This window comes from Psammomys obesus, unplaced genomic scaffold (genome assembly GCF_907164565.1).
Source record: "Psammomys obesus unplaced genomic scaffold, mPsaObe1.curated_primary_1811, whole genome shotgun sequence".
Classification (NCBI taxonomy): Eukaryota; Metazoa; Chordata; class Mammalia; order Rodentia; family Muridae; genus Psammomys; species Psammomys obesus.
Genome location: NW_026594377.1, coordinates 239,144 through 257,312, shown reverse-complemented (window position 1 = coordinate 257,312; position 18,169 = coordinate 239,144). Strand labels below are relative to the sequence as shown.

Below are 18,169 nucleotides of genomic sequence, written 5' to 3'. Positions count from 1 at the left end.
ACTGTGTCCATGAACTCACGCTGCGCTGCTCTTAAGTAGCTTCTCTTTCCTGTCTGTCCTCATGAGAGCTGGGCATATCGTGTGGCTGACTCATTATACCAAATCTTTCTCTGATTCCTCATTTTGTCTGCCCCTCAATTAGATGTCATTATTTGGGATTAAATGTATATACTAAGGGTGTGTCTGTATTCCAGCTGGATCACACAGACCTGGGAGTTTGGATGTGATCCCTTTCCAGAGTAGCCATGTTGGGGATGACAATCACAGGCAATGCTCCACTCCACACACCCAAATTGTGTGCATATGGAAGTCACTCTTGTCTCCCAGGGAGAGGTCTAGCTTAAGTTAGCCTACATGTCAGTGAGGTCTAGCCCCAGGCAGCACGAGTCTCTTTCCCATCTCTGACTGAAGTGTTCAAACTTCAGGAAGTGTTCAAACCTGAGAGCCGACGTGTAGTCATCAATGAATGAATGAATGAATGAATGCCTTTCCAACCCACATCGAGGGGGCTGCTGGCTGTGCCTCCAGTCTCTCCACAGCCCGGGCAGAGAGTGCAGCTGACACAGTGTTTCCTATGTGAAGGGTTTTTAGAAATCAGTAACAGTCTGGGCTAAGGTCCTGCCAGAGAGCTCCATGGTACTTTTGGGTGGGATTTCTCTTGCTTAATTGGAGATCCAGAGAGGTCAAGCCATTCTGTCCTAGTAGACTACACAACAGAACCCATGACACAGAACCAAGAAGCCGTTTTGGCCCAGGCACTAGCCAAATGAGGCCTACAGTCTCAAGGACACTTGTCAACTGCCCACAGGTCCCAGGTGCTATTGGGGAGACCAAGGACAGCCTGCTCAGTGCGGATAGACTAAGGTAAGTGCTGCGGAGTGGGGGTGGTAGGTTCCCATCTCTACCAGCAACACCAAGGCACGTGGCCAGGGGGCCCGACACTGGGCTGCAGGGATGCAAGTGTGCTTCTGAGTCCTGCTACAAGTCTGATCTAGCACCGAACAACAATCTCCAGGACTAGACGACATTACAGACAGCAGAGCGCATGTGCAGAGGCGGAAAGGCCTAGGGAGCAGGTTGCAAGGACAGTGAGAGCTGAACTCTGAGGTCAGGAAGGAGTCCAGGCCTGGTGATAGCTAACTGCCATCCCAGCATCCCAAGTGTGGGGACAGGAGGATGGACAGCTCGGGTCCGTCCTCAGCTACGCAAACTAGTTGGAGGCCGGCCTGGGCTTCCTGAAAGCGAGGTCATTAGATCTGGGGTTCTGGCAGATCTGTAAGGGTTTACCACAAACATTGAGTTTTTTTCTGCCTCTGACTTGTGCCCTCAGTCATGCTGGGCGGGGCCGCAAAGGGGCCGGAAGTGCCAGGGGACAGGGGGTCAATGAGGAAAGTCTGGAAATTGGATCCTCAGAAATGGGTTTTGAGGGCGGAATAGAAGTTTCCTAGCGGGCCGAGATAACTTTCAGTCCCTGGGCTCGGGAGGCGGAGGCAGCGGGATCTCTCTGAGGTCCAGTCGTTTGAGGAGGAAGACTTGGGTTGGGTCGAGGCCGGTGGGACCCGCGTCTGGGTTCGGGTCCAGCGAGAGTCCCTGCGGCTCAGGGGGCCGGGAGGAGGCGACGGCGCCCACAGCTCCCGTGACCTTGCCTAGGCCCCACCCCGCCATGCGGCCCCGCCTGCGGCCGCCCTCCGACCTGGGCCTGGCGCTGGCGTCGGCCGCGCTGGCGCTGCTGCTGCTGCTCACGCTGCCGTCGCCGCCCGTCTGCCCCGCCCCCGAGGAGCCCGCGGAGCCCCCGGGCGCCCCCGCGGCGCCCCCTCCGCGCGCGCGCGCCGCCCCGTGCCCCGCCAACCTGACGGCGGCCGCGCACCCCGACTTCGCGGGGCTGCCCGCGCACGTGCGCGACTTCCTGCTCTACCGCCACTGCCGCGACTTCCCCGTGCTACGCGAGCCGCCCGCCGCCAAGTGCGCGCCGCCCGTCTTCCTGCTGCTCGCCATCAAGTCGTCGCCGCAGAACTACGGGCGCCGCCAGGTGCTGCGCGCCACGTGGGCGCGCGAGCGGGGGCCTCGGGGGGCGCCGCTGCGTCGCCTCTTCCTCGTGGGCTCCGACCGCGACCCGCAGCAGGCGCGCAAGCTCGGCCGGCTGCTGGAGCTGGAGGCGCGCGCGCACGGCGACATCCTGCAGTGGGACTTCCACGACTCCTTCTTCAACCTGACGCTCAAGCAGGTGGGCGCAGGGTCCCGCGGGGGGCGGCGGGGCGGGGCCAGGAGCCCGGGGGGCCGGGGAGCCAGCCCGGGAGGCCCGGGGAGCCAGCCCGCGCGTGCCCGCGCCCCTCAGGTCCTGTTCCTGGAGTGGCAGCGAGCCCGCTGCGCGGCCGCCAGCTTCGTGCTCGACGGCGACGACGACGTGTTCGCGCACACCGACAACATGGTCAGCTACCTGCAGGGCCGCGACCCCGACCGCCACCTCTTCGTGGGCCACCTGATCCGAAACGTGGGCCCCGTCCGGGCGCCCTGGAGCAAGTACTTCGTGCCCGCGCTGCTGGCGCCCGAGGAGCGCTACCCTCCCTACTGCGGCGGCGGCGGCATCCTGCTGTCGCGCGCCACGCTGGCTGCCCTGCGCCGCGCCGCGCGCACCGTGCCGCTCTTCCCCATCGACGACGTGTTCCTGGGCATGTGCCTGCAGCAGCAGGGGCTGGCGCCGGCCGCGCACGCCGGAGTGCGCACGGCGGGGGTGGCGGCCCCCGGCCGCCGCGGCAACTCCTTCGACCCCTGCTTCTACCGCGGCCTGCTGCTCGTGCACCGCTTCCTGCCCTTCGAGGTGCTGCTCATGTGGGACGCGCTGAGCCGGCCTCAGCTGGCCTGCGGCAGGCGGGCCCAGGCCTACTGGCCGCCGGGAGAGCCGGGCGCGGCCAGGCCGGGGGACGACCCGGCCGCCCGCTGAGCCCCCGAGGACGCTTGGCCCCTCGCTGCCGGCCGGGGCAGGCACTCCTCTGAGCGGCCGCTAAGAGGTGCTGCGGGCCGAGCGGATGGGTGTCAGCCTCCAGCCGCAGACCCGGCTGCAGCTTACAGCGGGAGGCGGAGGGCGCAATACAACCCCGGGCTCCGCCCTTTTCCTTTTACCGATTCAGCTTATTGTACGCCACGACTGTGGGCGGTGGGCAGAGGGGAGGGGAGCCGGTCCCGCTCTCCTCCGCGTGGCGCTTTGGGCTTGAACTCAGATCCTCAGGCTTGGTGGCAAGCACCTCTACTCCCTGGGCTCTCTCGCCAGCTGCTTTATGTTTTTTTTCAGCATCATTCACGTTTTAACCCCCCCCCCCCGACCTTTAAGATTTTATTAACTCACAAAATCAAGCGTCCTTGTGACGTCTTCACGCCTACAGCCATTCACGTTTAAGGTCCTTTTCCAAAGGTCCAGGTGGGCGGAGTGCGGTGAAGCTGGCCTCACTCCGGCTTCTCCCACCCCTCATAGCTCCCGCACCTCAGCCTGGGGGACATCTGGTCTCCCACCTCAGCACTGGTGACCCCACACTTACTGCCTTGTGTTTTCCTCCTTTAGAGAAAGGGTCTCATGTAGCCCAGGCTACATGAGTTCCCCCTATAGCCAGGGTGACTTTGAACTCCTGTCCCTTGCCTTCACCCCCCAGCCCGAGATGACACTGAGCACCACACCTGCTGTTTGCTGCTGGACCCCTCACAAGTTCCAGGCCCAGCCCAGCCCGGTTCTGTCTGCCGTGCTGTGTATCTTGCAGCTTCGGAAAGGGCTCCTGACACCCCTGGGCAACAGTGGGGGTGAAAGCTGCAGGGGGAGCAGGAGACAGGCGGTGTTGGTGCGCAGCCTGGGTGTGTGGGTGTATGTACTAGGTGAGGGGACGGGGCAGGTCACGGAGGGAGAGGGGCCTCACCGGAGAGCTTGGCAGCTGGGCAGAGGGCACTGCTTCCAACCCTGAGCTCTCTGTGGCTCCCTGTTGCCTGGATGGAGGCTCCCAGCCCACACGCTGTGGGGACCCTGACACACTCACAGCGTCCTGAGGCGGGGGCACAGACCATTCCAGAGCTTAGGGTCCAAGATTCCTGCGGAAGGGGCTCAGACCTGCCTGACTTCCAAGCAGCCTCAGTTTTTCCCCAGTGGATCCTGGTGGTGCTTTAGGTCCATGTGTGACCAGAGCAGAGGTTCCCCCCCCCATGTTGCTTTTCCCAGACAACAATGCGCAAAGTTGATTTATTTAGACTTTTGGGGACACAGGGAGGAGAAGGCACAGGCTCTGTTTCTGGGATCTACGAATAACTGGCACCCTTGGAGGCGACCCCAGGGGCGGGGGGAGGATGCGCTGCCCAGCCCCTGGCCCTCAGTGGGGACACAGGCCCAGCAGGTCTTGCTGGGTACAGCCAGTGAGACAGCAGGGGTGCATAGCCTTGGTGGCGGCGCTGCGGCGCTGGCGCTGAGGAGCCGGGTCAGGGAGGTCCAGCGTGGGCTCCACATCGGCCACAAGTGCATGCAGGAGCTGCCGCCGCTCCAGCCACTGCAGCATCTCCCCTGTGGGCGAGCAGAAGTCAGCCTGAGTCCTCCCCACACCCAATACACATTACATGCCCAAGAAGAAGGAACAGATGTATAGCGCCTGCTGAACGCTTCAGAGCATTCACCTCCCAACTTTGTCTGGCTTTCCACGGTCTCCTGTGCACCCCAGTTTCTGGCGGTGGAAGGCTGGGGTCCCCAGAATTACATGCTGTCCCCCTGGGCAGCACCCCAGCGTTAGGAGGGAGCCCCACAGGCGCCACCCGAGGTTGTGCACAGGGACCTCTGTCCTCTGCAGTTCCATGGGGCTGGAGGCAGAGACCCTGCCCAGACTCCCCCAGAAGGCCGTATTCCAACGATCCCAGCCCTGGTGAGGCAGGAGGATTCCTGTGACTTAAAGCCATTTTAGGCTGCAGAGTAACAGTCTGCCTTTAATAAACATTAAACCAGGTGGTGACTCAGGCCAGTCATCTAGGCACTCATGCCTAAGATATGGAAGTTCAAGGTTATCCCCGGCTGAATTGTGGGTCCAGTCTGGACTACGTGAGACCCCGTCCCAAAGATTCAAAAAGAGGAAAAAGTTAAAATGTGAAAGTCTTGTGAGGACTCCGGTTATCAGGAGATGGCCGCCCCCCCCTCTCGGCTATCCATCCGCCTGTCCACCGCCCCGCCTGTCCCCACTCACGGTCGCGGGCGTCCACGGGCTGCGTGGCCTCGGGGGACCAGCGCGGGCCGCCGCACACGCGCACCAGCGCGCGCACCAGGTGGTGGCCGCAGAGCTTGGCACTCGCCTCGGGGGGCCGCGGGGGGCGCAGCGCGGAGCCTAGCGCCGGGCGCAGCAGCAGCAGCAGCAGCAGCAGGGCGCGCATGGTGGCGGGAGGTGACGCGCGGAGACGCCCCTTATAGCCGCCTCGCGCCGCCTACGGGCCTTGGAGGGAACACGGCGAGCAGCCCCGGAAAGGTCGAGGCTCTGGTCACGGCCAGGGGCCGTGTGTCCACCTTGGGACCCTGAAGGCCCTCTCCCAGGGGAAGCACTGTGCCAGAAGACGCCCCCAACATTGAAAAGCAAGCCAGGCGCCCTCGCCTTGTAAGAGTGGAGCCCACTTGTCTTGCGGGCACTGGAAAAGCTGGGGCAGGAGAATTGCTGTGAGTTGGAAGTAGTTTAGGCTGTGAAAGGGATGTGGTCAAAGCAGGAAATTGAAGTTGGGAGAGGGAGAATAAAGCCCGTTCCTCGACCAGGGGGCTTTTTCCCCCCTTAAGGGCTCTTGTGGGTGACACGGGCACCGTTTGGGGTGCTCACGGCTGTCTTGGCCAGCTCCAGCCTTAGCCTCTGATTGCCCCTCCCCCGCCCCTGGCCCCTGCCTGGATCCAGCTCGCCTAGCGAGCCAAGGACCGCAGCTGGGCCGGAGGAAAGGGGGTGTCCTTGGGGTCTGGCCAAGGCCTCTACTGTGCCAGGTGTACCGCTTCCCGGCTCCACACCTGCCCCCCTAAGCCTGAACCACATCCCATAACTCAGCTCTCCTTCACCCCTACGCTAGTCATAAACCATCTTTTCTTTTTATTGAGGTCATTTATTCATTCAACAAACACCCCAGGGCCCAATCTGCAAAGAGGCCATGCTGAGGCCTCACAGCCCCCAGGAGCCCACGGGCAGCGGAGAACGGGACTGGACAGACGCTGGCCCAGACCTGGAGTCAGGAGTTCGGGGATGTGGCTGGATGCTGGCTGAGGCTGGATGGTGGTGTTGGGACCTGAGGTTGCCGGGGTCGTTGAGTTCTGCAGGACGTGCCGGGAAACACACCCCTGTTCTGGGGCGTGGAGGGAAAATGGAGAGAGGTGGTGAGAGGGGATGAGGGGTGCCGGAGCCCGGAGAGGGACAGCTCCCTGCCTGAGGCCGTGCCCCCAGCCCAGGGCAACCGGGCTCGCGCTCACCCAGGCTGCTATCCCGGGTTTTCACGCCACAGTGCGTCCAGCTGCGGGCTCAGGGTGCCGAAGGCCGGCCGATCCTGCGGGCTGGGTGCCCAGCACAGCTGCATGAGCTCCTGAACCTGAGGGGGGGGGGTGCCTGAGCTGAGGGGCATGGCTTAAACTCAGCTTAATGGTACAAATTTGAAATCTCCTCACTTTGCTCCATAGCTCTCCACGCCCCCGACGGATCTCAGAACAGAAACTAAGTCTGACTGTTGCCCCCCTTCTTTTGTCTGGAGACAGGGTCTCAGTAACCCTGACTGACCCCAAACTCATGGCAACGCTCCTGCTTCAGCCTCCAGATTGCTGGGTGATAGACACACAGCCCACATCTCACCCCGCATTCGCTTCTATCCCCCCCCCCCCACGGCCGTGACTCCCACTGGGAATGACTTTTCCCAGCTATTCCAACAAGCGTCATTCACCCTGGGAGAGGCCTGCCAACCCCCAGAATCACAATCGCTTAGGGCACTCTAGCTCAGTGGCGGGCGCTTGCCTAGGGTGTGGGTGGGTGTGTGTGTGGCCCTGCATTCAGTTCTCAGCACTGTAAAAAATAAGTAGGTAAAAGAAAAATTGAAATATGCATTCGAGAGCCATTGTGGTAGCTCTCATGCATTTGTCTTCTCAGACCACAGGAGACTGAGGCAGGAGGATGTCGAATTCCAGGCCAGCCAAGGTCTCAACAAAGGTGAAAGCCTCCCTCATCCTGTAAAGCAATGGCATTCCGGGCCAGGCCCCCTGCTGTCAATCAGGATTGTAATCTGGGAAACTGAGTTGCTTCCCTCACCTTGGCCGGGCAGGCGGGAGGTGGCGGGAGGCGGCGGCCCTCCGCCAGCAGCTCCAGGAGGCGGCAGAGCGTGGGCCCCTCCCGCTCTGGCCCTATCAGACGCAGGAACTCCTACGGGAGAGGGGCAAGTGGGACAGGGCAGGGGTCAGGAGGAGGGCTGAGGTAGGAGGAGGGCTGGGGGTCAGGAGGAGGGCTGAGGTAGGAGGGCTGAGGTCTGGAGGAGGATTGAGGTAGGAGGAGGGCTGGGGGTCAGGAGGAGGGCTGAGGTAGGAGAAGGGCTGAGGTCAGGAGGAAGGCTGGGGTCAGGAGGAGGGCTGGGGGTCAGGAGGCAGAACTGGCGGCTAGGAGGAGGGCTGAGGTCAGGAGGAGGGCTGAGGTCAGGAGGCAGAACTGGCGGCTAGGAGGAGGGCTGGGGCGCGGGGCTGGCGACGCACGGCGGATGGACTGCAGCTCTTGTCGCTGTAGGTGAAGAGCTCGTACAACACCACGCCGAAGCTCCACACGTCAGACTGGCGGGAGAAGACGTTGTCTGAAAGGGACTCGGGGGCGTACCTGAGGACGAGACAGAGGCGTGGCCAGAAAAGAGTGTGACTCCCGAGGGGCGTGGTTAGGTGTGAACACCCCCCTGGCGAGGGCGCGGCTAGTGTGAGTGTGGTCAGCCTGGGCCCAGAAAGGGGGCGTGGCTGTACGGAATTCGTCGGGCAGCTACTTAGTAGCAGCGGCCGTAGAAGGTGGCTTAGAGACTGGCACTAAGGGAGGGGGAGAGCGTGTGGGTGTGGCCAGGATGGGGTGGAACTCTAAGTGGATAGGGCGGGGCTTGGGTCTGGTCAGCTTTGTGGGATGGGCTGCTAAAACAGGGCCTGAGCAGGTAGGCTTAAGTCACATAAGGGAAGGAGCCAGAGAGAGAGGAGTAGGTTTGACTGAGGAAGATGATTACGGTATGGGAGGGGGGATCTCGTGGAGCATGAAGGGAGAGGCGGAGCTAAAAGGGGCGGGGCCTGGGTAGAGGACAGATTTTGGACTCCCAGGACGGAGTCAGAACGGGGAGGGGCGTGGTTACGGCGGCTGGATCGTCCCTCTGTCCTGTCTGCCCAGTGGGCGGGGCGGAGCTACAGGGCGGACTCTTTGCTGTGGGTGGGGACTCTGCGATGGCAGGTCTAGCGAGGTACAGGCGGGCGGGCAAGGTCAGAGGGGCGTGGCGTCTGGGGTCTCGGCTTCGCACCAGAAGATGGGGCTCTGTCCAGGCTCGCGGACCACGTAGTAGTCCTTTCCAAGCGGCAGCAGTTTAGCGAGGCCGAAGTCCGCGATCTTCACATGCGACTCGCTCTCCACCAGGATGTTGCGCGCGGCCAGGTCACGGTGCACGCAGCGGCGCGCGCCCAGGTACTCCATGCCCTGCAGGGAGCCGTGAGAGCGCGTGGGCCCGGTATCCCGGACCGCAGGATGCCCATCCCCTGCCTCAGCGCCGGTCGCACCTTGCAGATCTGCCAGGCGAACAGCAGCAGGCGGCCGGCGTGCAGGCGCGCGCGGTGGCGCTGCAGGAAGTCCCGCAGGCAGCCGCTGGGCAGGTACTCCATCACCAGCCGCAGGCTCTGGCGACCTGCGGACAGCCACAGAAGCTCTTGCGCACCTTCTACTGGGTGCGTTGGTTCGTTCAGGCTCCAACTTGAGAAGCTTAGGCTCAGTGGGGTAGCGGCCTTCTCAAAATGGCCTGAGTGGGAAGGGGGTAGAAGCGGGATTTGAACCCGCTACAGAGACACTGATGCCGCTCACCGGGCCCGTAGCTGACTCCCCGGTACTTGACGATGAAGTCGCTGTGCAGCGCCTTGAGGATCTGAATCTCCCGCTGGAAGTCCCTCTGCTGGTCTGGCCCGCTGTGCTGTAGCTGCTTCACTGCCACCAGGGGTCCCGTGTTGTCCCCCAGAGGGTCGTAGCGGCACAGTTCCACGCTGCCGAAGTTGCCCTGTGGGTGGGAGGGCAGCCGGCACATGGGGGCTCCTGCTGCGGTGCCCGCCCGCCAGATCCACTCAGCCCCGCCCACTCACCTTGCCCAGCAGAGAGATGTACTTAAGGTGTCTCTCCTCAAAGATGGAGGGGTCCTGACAGGCGGAGAGCTGCGGGCCACCGCACAGCTCATCTCGGGGACTCAGGCTGCCCGGCGTGGGGTCTGAAAGGAGCTCGTAATCTGGGGGGGGGAATCACATGAGTAAATGGGGTATCTCTCTGCTCCACCCCCAAACTGACTTTCTGTGTGAATGCCACTTGAACACTGTCCTCTCGGTGCTCATGACACGCCCACGGGGACCTCGTGGGGAGTGGAAATGATCACTGTCCCCGAAAAGGCGCACTCTGTGGGACCCCAACCGGTAGAGACACAAAGTGGACCTGATGGACAGGGCCATGGAGTGACATCGGCCTGTCACCCGGATACCCTCAGATGAGAACATCGAGCTGACAAAAAATTTAAGATTAATAAAACCAAATCCCGGCGCCCGGGAAGGTGAGGCGGTTAGAGCTCCAGCCTGGGCCTAAAACAGATCGAGTCCCAGTCAAGACGCCTGTTTGTGGCAGCAGCTGTCTTAGCCCCTGCTGGCTGCTGGGGCCACAGACCTCCCTGGATCCAGGTCCGGAGCCCTTCCTCCTCTTCACCCCCAGGGAACCCCACCCCCGACCGTCCCAGCTCAGGCACCAGATGTAATGAGGCCGTTGAGGTCCCGAAGGATGGCTCGGAAGGAGGGGCGCCGGCCCGGGTCGTACTCCATGCACTGTGCGATGAGCCCCGCCAGCTCCGTCCACTTGGGGGCGGGCAGCTGGCCCCGGTCCTCGTAGAACTTCAGCTTCTGAGGGGCGAGGATGACGCCAGTCACGTGGTCTAACCTTCCCTCACGACCCCCTACCCCCGGCTCTGCAGGCGCGCTCTGACCTTGGCGGGTTCTAGGGCGGTGATGTGCACGGGCGCCCCGTTGAACACCTCCCACGCCGTGGCGCCGAAGCCCCACTTGTCAGCCTCCAAGCCGAGAGCCTGGGCTTCCTGGAGACACTCGGGGGCCACCCAGGGGATCCTGTCGGCGAGCACTGCAGGACGCGGGAGTGAGAACGGCCACTCGACAGAGCGTCCCCTGGCGCAGTGCACACCCTGTGCGAGCGCGCAGGGCTGCAGACAAGGACACAGGGTACAGCCGGGTGCGAGACTACTCACTTTCCAGGCTCAGCACTGTGGGGCTGACACCAGGGTCACTCAGCTTGATAAAGGGTGGACTCCCATCAACCCCCTCGCGAGCCAGGAGCACCTTCCGGGCTGAGACGTTGCCATGAGGGAGGCCTTTGTCCTCCTAAGTGTTCCAGGCATAGGGAAATGTGGGTGGGCATTTGATAATGAACACTGTTAGGCAAACTCCTCTGCGTCCTTCAGGGCCCATTGGTTGCCGTCCAGACAAACAGGCTGTGGCCCCTGATGGCATGTCTTGGTACCCTCCTCTCCTCTTATACCCACCTGACCACACCCTGCCCCCAACACTTGTCCACCCATTACCTTCCCATGGCTTTAGGGACAGTAAAAGCACCTCAGCCTGAGACTCAATGTCCTTTCTTCTCACTGTCTTCAGCCCCCACCCCCGCTCCCTCCCCCAGTCTAGCTTCCTCACTCGTTGCTCTGTACCCCGTGGGTGCACAGTCCTCCCTCAGTGCTCTGAGCCTGCCCATGTCCTGTTCCCATGTTCTGCATGTCCTTACCGAGCTCCTATCCACACTACAGAGCCCACTCTTATTTCCCCATCTTCAGAGGAAGCCTCCCTGTGGACACAGAGGACACTCACCAAGTAGTTGAGGGCATAGGCCAGTTGCTTGGTCACCTGCAGCTTCCAGCTGGCCGCCACCAGATGGCCACGCTTGCGCAGATACGTGTCAATTGCTCCTAGGTACACAAATTCCTGTACCATGATGCCTGGGGACAGGGGAAGAGAGGGGCTGGTGACACGGGGCTCACCATGCTCAGCTGGCTCTGCCTCCATGTGCCTTCTGCTCTTAGCACAGGCTGGACTTTTGTTGACTCTCTGCTCAACTGAACAGATACAGGCAAGATTCAGAGGATGTGCAAGGAGCTGCCGAGGTGCACAGCAATTAGCCAGCAAGGTGTGAGTGGACCGGAGTCTCGGCCGCGGGGCTGGGGTGTGGAGTGGGTGAGTGTGTGGAGGCTCCATGCACATCCCCCGAGGCAGGGAGGGGCCAGGGCTGGGGTGGGGTGCAGGTCAGGCTCACTGTCTCCAGCCATGCAGACACCATGCAGCAACACGAGGTGCGGGTATGACACTTGGCTCATCAGGCTTGCGGCTTCCAGAAAGGACTGAAGAGGGGAGAGCAGAGGACATGTGGATTCCTCCCCGCTGGTCCTCAGTGGGATGCCCACCAGCTCTCATTGGGCCCATAGTCGGAAGTCCTGCTAGAAGCTCCCTCCAGTCTCTCATGTGATAGGCTTAGGGAAGAGCCGAAGTCTCGGCCTCCCTTGGCCCTGCCCTTGAGATGTTATGTCCTGGGCAGTTGTCATCCCTTTTGTTCCTCCCCAGCCTTTGTCTGGCTGACACAGCTGGCCCTCAGGACTTCAGCATGCTGTGTCTGCAGCTGCTGCTCACTGCCAGCTCAGTGTGGCTGCACTCCATTTTGGTTTGATGGAGTCTGGCTATATTCCTGCATCTGGTCTTGACCTTCTAGGTTCCAGCGGTCCTCCTGCCTCAGCATCCCCCAAAAGCCAGGACAACAGGTCCCAGTTCCTTGCAGGTCTCATGGCCTTCTGCTCTGGTCCCCACCTAACCTCCATGCAGTTCTGGTGTCTGGCATCCATGACCTTCAGGAGGACTTCCGTGTCATGTGCCTCACCATCCACCGCCTCCCGCCGGCGGCCGCGGTAGATCTTGGTGAAAGAGCCATGGCCTAGGTTCTCGTGCTGTGGGAGAAACGCAAAGGGAGCAGCAGCTGACAGCAGTTCCCGAGTCCCTGGAGAGGGGCCCTGGCCCTGGCTCCCATCTCCGGGACCCTCACCCACTCCAGGCTGTCCTCTGGGATTGTGTGGAAGCTCAGCTGGGTCAGCACACAGCAGGACCGGGAGCGGCCGGGGACTGGCTGGGGAGTGCAGCCCCTTCGCACCACGATCAAATTGGACTTTTCTGGGGAACCAGAAAGCAGAGATCAGAGGTGAGAGGCAAAGGTTTCCAATATTTAGACTACTGGGATTTAGCCTGGGGACCCCCCGGAAGTCGCTCCTGAGATGAAAGCCCTGGGCTTTGGGCAGAAGGGCCACCATCGTTTGTGTCAGCTAGGACAGTGGAGTGAAGAGACCTGCCCCAGCAGGAGTTCGCCTGTGTGTTCACCCAGGAAGAAGTTCGAGGTGGCAGCTAACTGAGAAAAATGGACTTTGAACCTGCAGACTGTGTTTTCTGTCCGGATCCCCTTGTTCCTTGGTTTCTGCCACCACCCCAAGAGCTGCTGGGAGGTGGGGAAGGAAGAGCGGCTCACCCTTAGGTCTGGGGGCACAGCAGGATGTGAGGCGCAGGGCAGCGCCTTCCACGTGCAGCCCGGAGTGCCAGCAGGCTGCGATCAGCTCTCGCAGGCTTCTGTGGGACTGGCTGAGGCCGACCAGCACGAAGGCCCCACGGGGGTCCCGGCGGATGAGGCAGCACTTGTAGTCGGGGCCAAGGGGAGTCTGCAAAGGGGAGCTGCACCAGGCGCGGAGCGGAGGCCCCACCCCTTCCTGTTCTCCCGGAGAACCGCTCAGTCCTCTCTCTGCAGCCTCTGCAGATGAATGCCCCAGAAGCTGGCAGTGTGCTCCCTGGGTGTTTTGCGTTTTTAAAATGATGTTTATTTTTGTGCATTTCTGTGGAGATGCGTCCCACTGTGCGCATGTTGAGGTCAGAGGGCAACTGGTGGGTGGCGGTTCTGTTCTTCCACCGTGTGAGTGCCAGGAATCAAACTCGAATCCTCAGGCTTGGTGGAAAAAAAACTTTTTCCCCACGAAACAATTTCTCTCATCATTTGTTTTCTCTCTCATTTGTTTTCATCAAAAACAACAGTTTTTGATGCGCAGTCTCTATGTAGCCCAGGCTAGCCTGTAAACTTGACCCTCCTACCTCAGCCTCTTAAAATCTAGGACTACAGGCCAGTCTCTTCAAGGAAAAATAAATTCTTCCCATTCTGTCCCACCTCAGGCGTCATCTCCAGAAGCATTCCTGGCACCAGCCATGAACCAACCTGGATGCAGGCCGTGAGAAGAAAGCTGTCATAGTCCTGCGGGCTGCGGCGGAGAACGTAGGTGCCAGGGAGGGAGCCAGCAGCTTTCAGCTTGTGGATGGCAAAGTCTAACCTAGGCCAGGACAGAAACCAGGTCAGACCCTGGTCAGACCTGCTGCAGGCTATGCTCCCACTGTCACCCCCGGGCCGCTCCTCACGTGATGGGCCCATGGCACAGCTCTGCCTCTTCCTCCAGCAGCCGCGGAGGCGCCACCTCCTTGCAGAAGTAATGCCTGGAGTCGCAGATCAGACGGAAGTAGCCATCCACGAGGGCCACAAAGGACAGCGCCTCAGGTAGCCCCGGGAACTCCGCTTCCTGCCCGGGAGAACTCTTCAGCTATGAACAGAGCCCACGGCGCCCACCCGTTCTAAGGGTCAGTCCCAGAGCAGCGGGTCCCAAGACCCACCAGGATGTGGCTGTCCATCCTGGTGATGGTGACCAGCCGGTGCTCCCCTGCCGGACCCACGCGTGGGGCATGCTTGATGCTGACATCCACGATTTCAGGAAAGTCACAGAAGGTTTGGAAACGCTGAGGAAGAGAGGATGGGAGAGGCTGGGGGATTACAGGCCCATCCAGTCTAGCCTCCTTCACACTCTCATTTCCTAGAAGAGCCTGGCCTGGTCAGGCCGCGCCCACCGGCTCAATCCGGACCATTCCCTCGGTCTGACTCCGCCCTATTTAGCCCCGCTCTAGGTCTAATTCCAGGGAAGATCTACCCTTGGTCCCGCCCCGAATTGGCCACGCCTACTAACTAGCCTCGCCCCTGGATCGCTTCATGCAACCCCGCCCAGACTGGCTCCTTTCCTGATTGGTTTCTTTCCCTGATTGGCTCCACCCTACACTGCTCCGTTTGGCTTTTCTTACTGCCCCGCCTAGCAAGGCCACGCCCCCAGCACCTCCGGGTCCCCGGGACTCCAGGCGATCCCGCTGCCTCCCGCCACGCGCAGGAGCCCTGGCTCCTCCTGCGCTCCCGGGAGCCCCACGCGGAAGGTCTCGGCGGCGGCAGCCTCTGGGTGCAGCCGCTCCAGGTCCAGGATGTACTTGACCATGAGCGCGTAGCGGTCCGTCTGGCAGGCGACCACGCGGCGCAGCGCCTGAAGGACGGTCCTGCGGATGCGCTTGCGCGTCATGAAGCTCAAGCCCCGGATCAGGTTGCGCAGGCTGGGCGGCAGGCAGGCCTTGTAGCTGTGGGTGGGGAGCACGCCGGGCATTCGGAGTGGGAGGGGACCTTTGGGCAGAGCCAGGCTGAGGGAGAGGTAGCTTCAGGAGTGGGCATTGGGAAGGGGGTATGTGCAGGAGTTGGGTAAGAGGAAACGGTAGGGCTCCGGCCCGCAGCCAGAGGACACAAGAGAGGTGGCCCGAGGCCCTCACCTGATGCTCTTGAGCAACTCGCCCGGCCGCTGGGCCTGCTCACGAGCCATCTGGGCCAAGTCCAGCACGGCTAGGCTCAGGAACTCTCCCTGCTCCTTCAGGCTGAGGCCCACGGGGAAGCGCCCACTCACCAGGTCACTGCGGTGCTAGGTCGGCCATAGGAGGGAGGTCAGATGAAGTCCTGCTCAGCCTGAAGCTGGAAGGTTCTTTCTTGGGGTTCCCCCAGCCCCGGTTGAGCGTTCCCCACCTAAGTCTACCAACCTGGGCAAAGAGGCTTTCTAAAACATGTAAGTCAAGGATGGCACTGGTCAAATCTTTACGCAGCCCGAAGCGGTAACACGTCTCCAGCCCAAACCAGTCGGGGAAATAAAAGCTGTGGGTTTCAGAATGGGGTGGTATACTCAGCTCTGGCTTTACAGAGCTGGAGTGGGTCACTGGTGTGCCGCGCGGCCTACAGCACACAGTCCACCCTCTCTGGTCAATAGCCTCCACTGTAGACTGACTAGGTGAATGGAGAGGCTCACTTCCTACCGGAGTCTGTAAACCAAGACTTGGGTGTCCATGTCCTCCACGGAGAAGATGTGGCTTGGAGGGAACCAGCAAGACAGGTCCTCGGTCGACAGAGCGAAGAGCGAATGATAAACAGGCAGGATGCCTGGAGGGATGGGCTCATTAGTTCACCAAGTCACCCATGCAGTCCTTGAGCCTCCCTTACCAAACTTCTATACACCCCTCAGAGCCTCAGCACCAATGCTGACCTCTCAGTAGTTGCCTTGCTCAGCCCTACTAAGTGGCCCACTCACCACAGGCCTTGGCAGCCTGCACACACAGATCCTCGGCCACGTAGTCCCCAAAAGAGAATGACAGTCGCTGGGGAGGCCCAGGTCCCCGGGAAGGAAGGAGCACATGCAGCGTCCCTGCTTCTGAGGATGAGAGGCTGCAAGAGCGCTGTGCGATCAGAGGTGTCTCTTCACTTGGAGGTGCCATGAGTATAACCTAGAGAGGCAGAGAAGGGCTTCTGACTGAAAGGTGGGAGAGGAGCCACAAGCCCTCAAGTGACAGGCAAGCTAGGGACCGGGTGTCTTCTGGTTGTGTGTGAACACCTCCTTGTGCTTCTCTGCAACCAGGGCAGACATCTCCAATTGATCCACAAGCCTCCACATCCCTAGCCAGCCAAGTCAATACCCCAGACAGGCATGAGCAATCAATGGCAGATACAGAAACAACCCTCAACAGGAAGCAGAGGGACGATTGTCATATTCTCTGTGGGTCTTCAGGGTCACAAGACCATCTGAGCTGGGGCCAGAGGCCTCTGTGGTGGGCACTTTGTGCATGAGTGTCCATCCCTCTCTGGGCTCTCTTCACCCTATCTAATTCCTCTTTGGTTCCCAGGGCAGTGCGGTTCGCTGAATGGGCCTAGGTGAAAACAGCTTCCTTAGAGCTGTTGAGGGCAAGATATGGGGCTAGCCCCTGAGAAAAGGCAGGAAACAGAGCTCAGACCACAGTCCTACACCTCAAAGCCATGAAGGTGGCTGCAGCCAAGCCTTCTACCTCCAAAGCTCGCATGGTGGAAAGAGCTGCCCCCTGACCCTGCGTGAGTGCCCCTCCCGGAACAAGTATGCACGGTGGCGCGCACTTGTCACCACAAAACTCCACAGGTGGAGACAACATGGACGGCCAAGGCCAGCCTAGGCTGCATGAGATTGTACTTAAAAACAAAATTGGGCAGGCACGCAGGAGGCAGAGGCAGGTGGATCTCTGTGAGTTCCAGGCCAGCCTGGACTACACAGAGAAACCCTGTATCAACAAACAGAACAGAAATTCGTAAGTAGCTAACTGAACAGAGTGCTGGAGACAGCCCAGGCTGAGAGCACTGGCTGCTCTGGCCAAGGACCCACCGCAGTGGCTCACAGCTGTCTGTGGGTCCTTCTGGCCTCTAGGGGTAATGCGCCCCAAAGCTTATGTTCCCACAAACCTGCAGAAGAGGTAGCACATGCCTTTAATCCCAGCCCTTAAGAGGCAGAGACAGGAGGATCTCTGATTTCGAGACCAGCCTGGTCTACAACAGATTGAGTTCCAGGACAGCCAGGGCTACACAGAGAGACCCTGTCTCAAATCAAGAAAATGAAGAAAGTTTTAACCTACTACTGGATGTGGTGGAACACACCTGTCATTACACGTTTACGATCAGAATCTGTCACAATTAGGTTGGGCAAGGTGGCTCAGCGGGTGAAGGTGCTTGCCAGTGAGCCTGACAGTCCACAGGGCCCACACGGTGGAACGAGAAAACGCACTTCAGCAAATTGTTCTCTGACCTCCGATCGTGCGTGTAGCACATACATTCCCACAGAATAAAATTAATAAAATGGTATAGAAGTATATAAAAATGAAACCATCATCATCTTCCCCAGCTCTGTGCTCCTGGAGGGTCTGCAGGAGGACTGCTATGAGATTCGAGCTACAGAGGGAGAGCCGGCCTCAAAATACAAAATGAAAGACAAATCCACAAAGGGGATACGAATCTCGGCGCGTGAGCTTTATACCAAACGTAAAGTTCCGGCCCTTTCCCTCCCGCTGAACCAGAGGGTGGGGGCGGGAGCCTGCGGCGCATGCGCGCGGTTGCGGCCGGCAGTGCGTTGTCCAGGCTGCGCCCCCCGCCCGAGCCCCCGCGCCCCGCGTTCCTACCTTCAGCCGCGCCGAGGCAGGGGCCGTGGAGCTGCGACAGGAAAGTCCCCGCTCCTTCCTGTGCGGCCCCTGAGCTTCCTGGCCGCCGTCATTTACGGAAAGTCAGGGTGCCCTGGGGGCGGGGCGGGACACCAGAAACCTAGGCGGCTGGTGCACCCTCCTGCATGACGGGCAGGGACTGAAGGCCGGGGTGCTGCTGGGGACCTCAGTGCACAACGCCTCCACCTTCGGCCCCAGGCTCCTGTCCACGCGTGTTCTTGGGGCCACATGGGCCTGCCTGGGGCCTGGACCTGCTGCCGCCGGCACACATTTCAGGCTTCAGTTTCCACTCCGCTCTCAACCTTTAACCTGGTAAAGGATACTCTGAGCAATGTTAAATAACACAGCCGGGGTGGGGGTGGGGAGGCGTGGTAGCGCTCGCCTGTAATCTGCCTCAGGGAGGCAGAGGCAGGCGGATGTCTGTGAGTTCGAGGCCAGCCTAGTCTGCAAAGAAAGTCCAAGACAGCCAAAGCTACACAGAGAAATTCTGTCTCAAAAAACAAAAACCGAAAACAGCAAAAA

At 60.7% G+C, this 18,169-nt stretch overlaps 3 protein-coding genes across 7 annotated transcripts; 1 reads left to right on the top strand and 2 right to left on the bottom strand.

The window, feature by feature from the left end:
• Positions 1-1,663: 1,663 nt before the first annotated feature.
• Positions 1,664-3,280, top strand: B3gnt3 (UDP-GlcNAc:betaGal beta-1,3-N-acetylglucosaminyltransferase 3). Its single transcript, XM_055618874.1, has 2 exons — positions 1,664-2,224; positions 2,336-3,280. Exons 1-2 carry the CDS (start codon positions 1,664-1,666, stop codon positions 2,939-2,941), a joined length of 1,167 nt encoding a protein of 388 aa, XP_055474849.1. The 3' UTR covers positions 2,942-3,280.
• Positions 3,281-4,324: 1,044 nt separating this feature from the next.
• Insl3 (insulin like 3) lies at positions 4,325-6,006 on the bottom strand. Its single transcript, XM_055618759.1, has 2 exons — positions 5,202-6,006; positions 4,325-4,534 (listed from the first exon to the last, which is right to left on the bottom strand). The coding sequence occupies exons 1-2, from the start codon at positions 5,383-5,385 to the stop codon at positions 4,347-4,349; spliced, it is 372 nt and encodes a 123-aa protein (XP_055474734.1). The 5' UTR covers positions 5,386-6,006; the 3' UTR covers positions 4,325-4,346.
• A 44-nt stretch (positions 6,007-6,050) lies between these two features.
• Positions 6,051-17,953, bottom strand: Jak3 (Janus kinase 3). 5 transcript variants are annotated; one of them, XM_055618753.1, is made up of 25 exons: positions 17,609-17,953; positions 15,727-15,919; positions 15,455-15,578; positions 15,185-15,296; positions 14,924-15,069; positions 14,449-14,797; positions 13,958-14,080; positions 13,709-13,866; positions 13,512-13,623; positions 12,780-12,966; positions 12,306-12,430; positions 12,079-12,210; positions 11,529-11,613; positions 11,087-11,214; positions 10,471-10,603; positions 10,195-10,346; positions 9,961-10,111; positions 9,317-9,456; positions 9,045-9,234; positions 8,747-8,871; positions 8,494-8,666; positions 7,706-7,823; positions 7,272-7,382; positions 6,449-6,564; positions 6,051-6,324 (listed from the first exon to the last, which is right to left on the bottom strand). In XM_055618753.1, the coding sequence occupies exons 2-24, from the start codon at positions 15,908-15,910 to the stop codon at positions 6,457-6,459; spliced, it is 3,366 nt and encodes a 1,121-aa protein (XP_055474728.1). In that variant the 5' UTR covers positions 15,911-15,919; positions 17,609-17,953; the 3' UTR covers positions 6,051-6,324; positions 6,449-6,456. The 5 variants fall into 5 exon arrangements, with proteins under 5 accessions (XP_055474728.1, XP_055474729.1, XP_055474730.1 ...); XM_055618754.1 differs by having other exon boundaries at positions 6,051-6,319; XM_055618755.1 differs by having other exon boundaries at positions 6,051-6,292.
• Between the last annotated feature and the right edge of the window lie 216 nt (positions 17,954-18,169).

Coding starts and splice junctions, on each gene's coding strand:
- B3gnt3 (XM_055618874.1), top strand. CDS start 1,664: ATGCGGCCCCGCCTGCGGCCGCCCTCCGACCTGGGCCTGGCGCTGGCG. Junction 2,225..2,335: donor TCAACCTGACGCTCAAGCAG/GTGGGCGCAGGG, acceptor CGCGCCCCTCAG/GTCCTGTTCCTGGAGTGGCA.
- Insl3 (XM_055618759.1), bottom strand. CDS start 5,385: ATGCGCGCCCTGCTGCTGCTGCTGCTGCTGCTGCGCCCGGCGCTAGGC. Junction 4,535..5,201: donor GCCCGTGGACGCCCGCGACC/GTGAGTGGGGAC, acceptor GCTCGCCCACAG/GGGAGATGCTGCAGTGGCTG.
- Jak3 (XM_055618753.1), bottom strand. CDS start 15,910: ATGGCACCTCCAAGTGAAGAGACACCTCTGATCGCACAGCGCTCTTGC. Junction 9,235..9,316: donor ACATCTCTCTGCTGGGCAAG/GTGAGTGGGCGG, acceptor TCCCACCCACAG/GGCAACTTCGGCAGCGTGGA. Junction 8,872..9,044: donor GGGAGTCAGCTACGGGCCCG/GTGAGCGGCATC, acceptor GGCTGTCCGCAG/GTCGCCAGAGCCTGCGGCTG.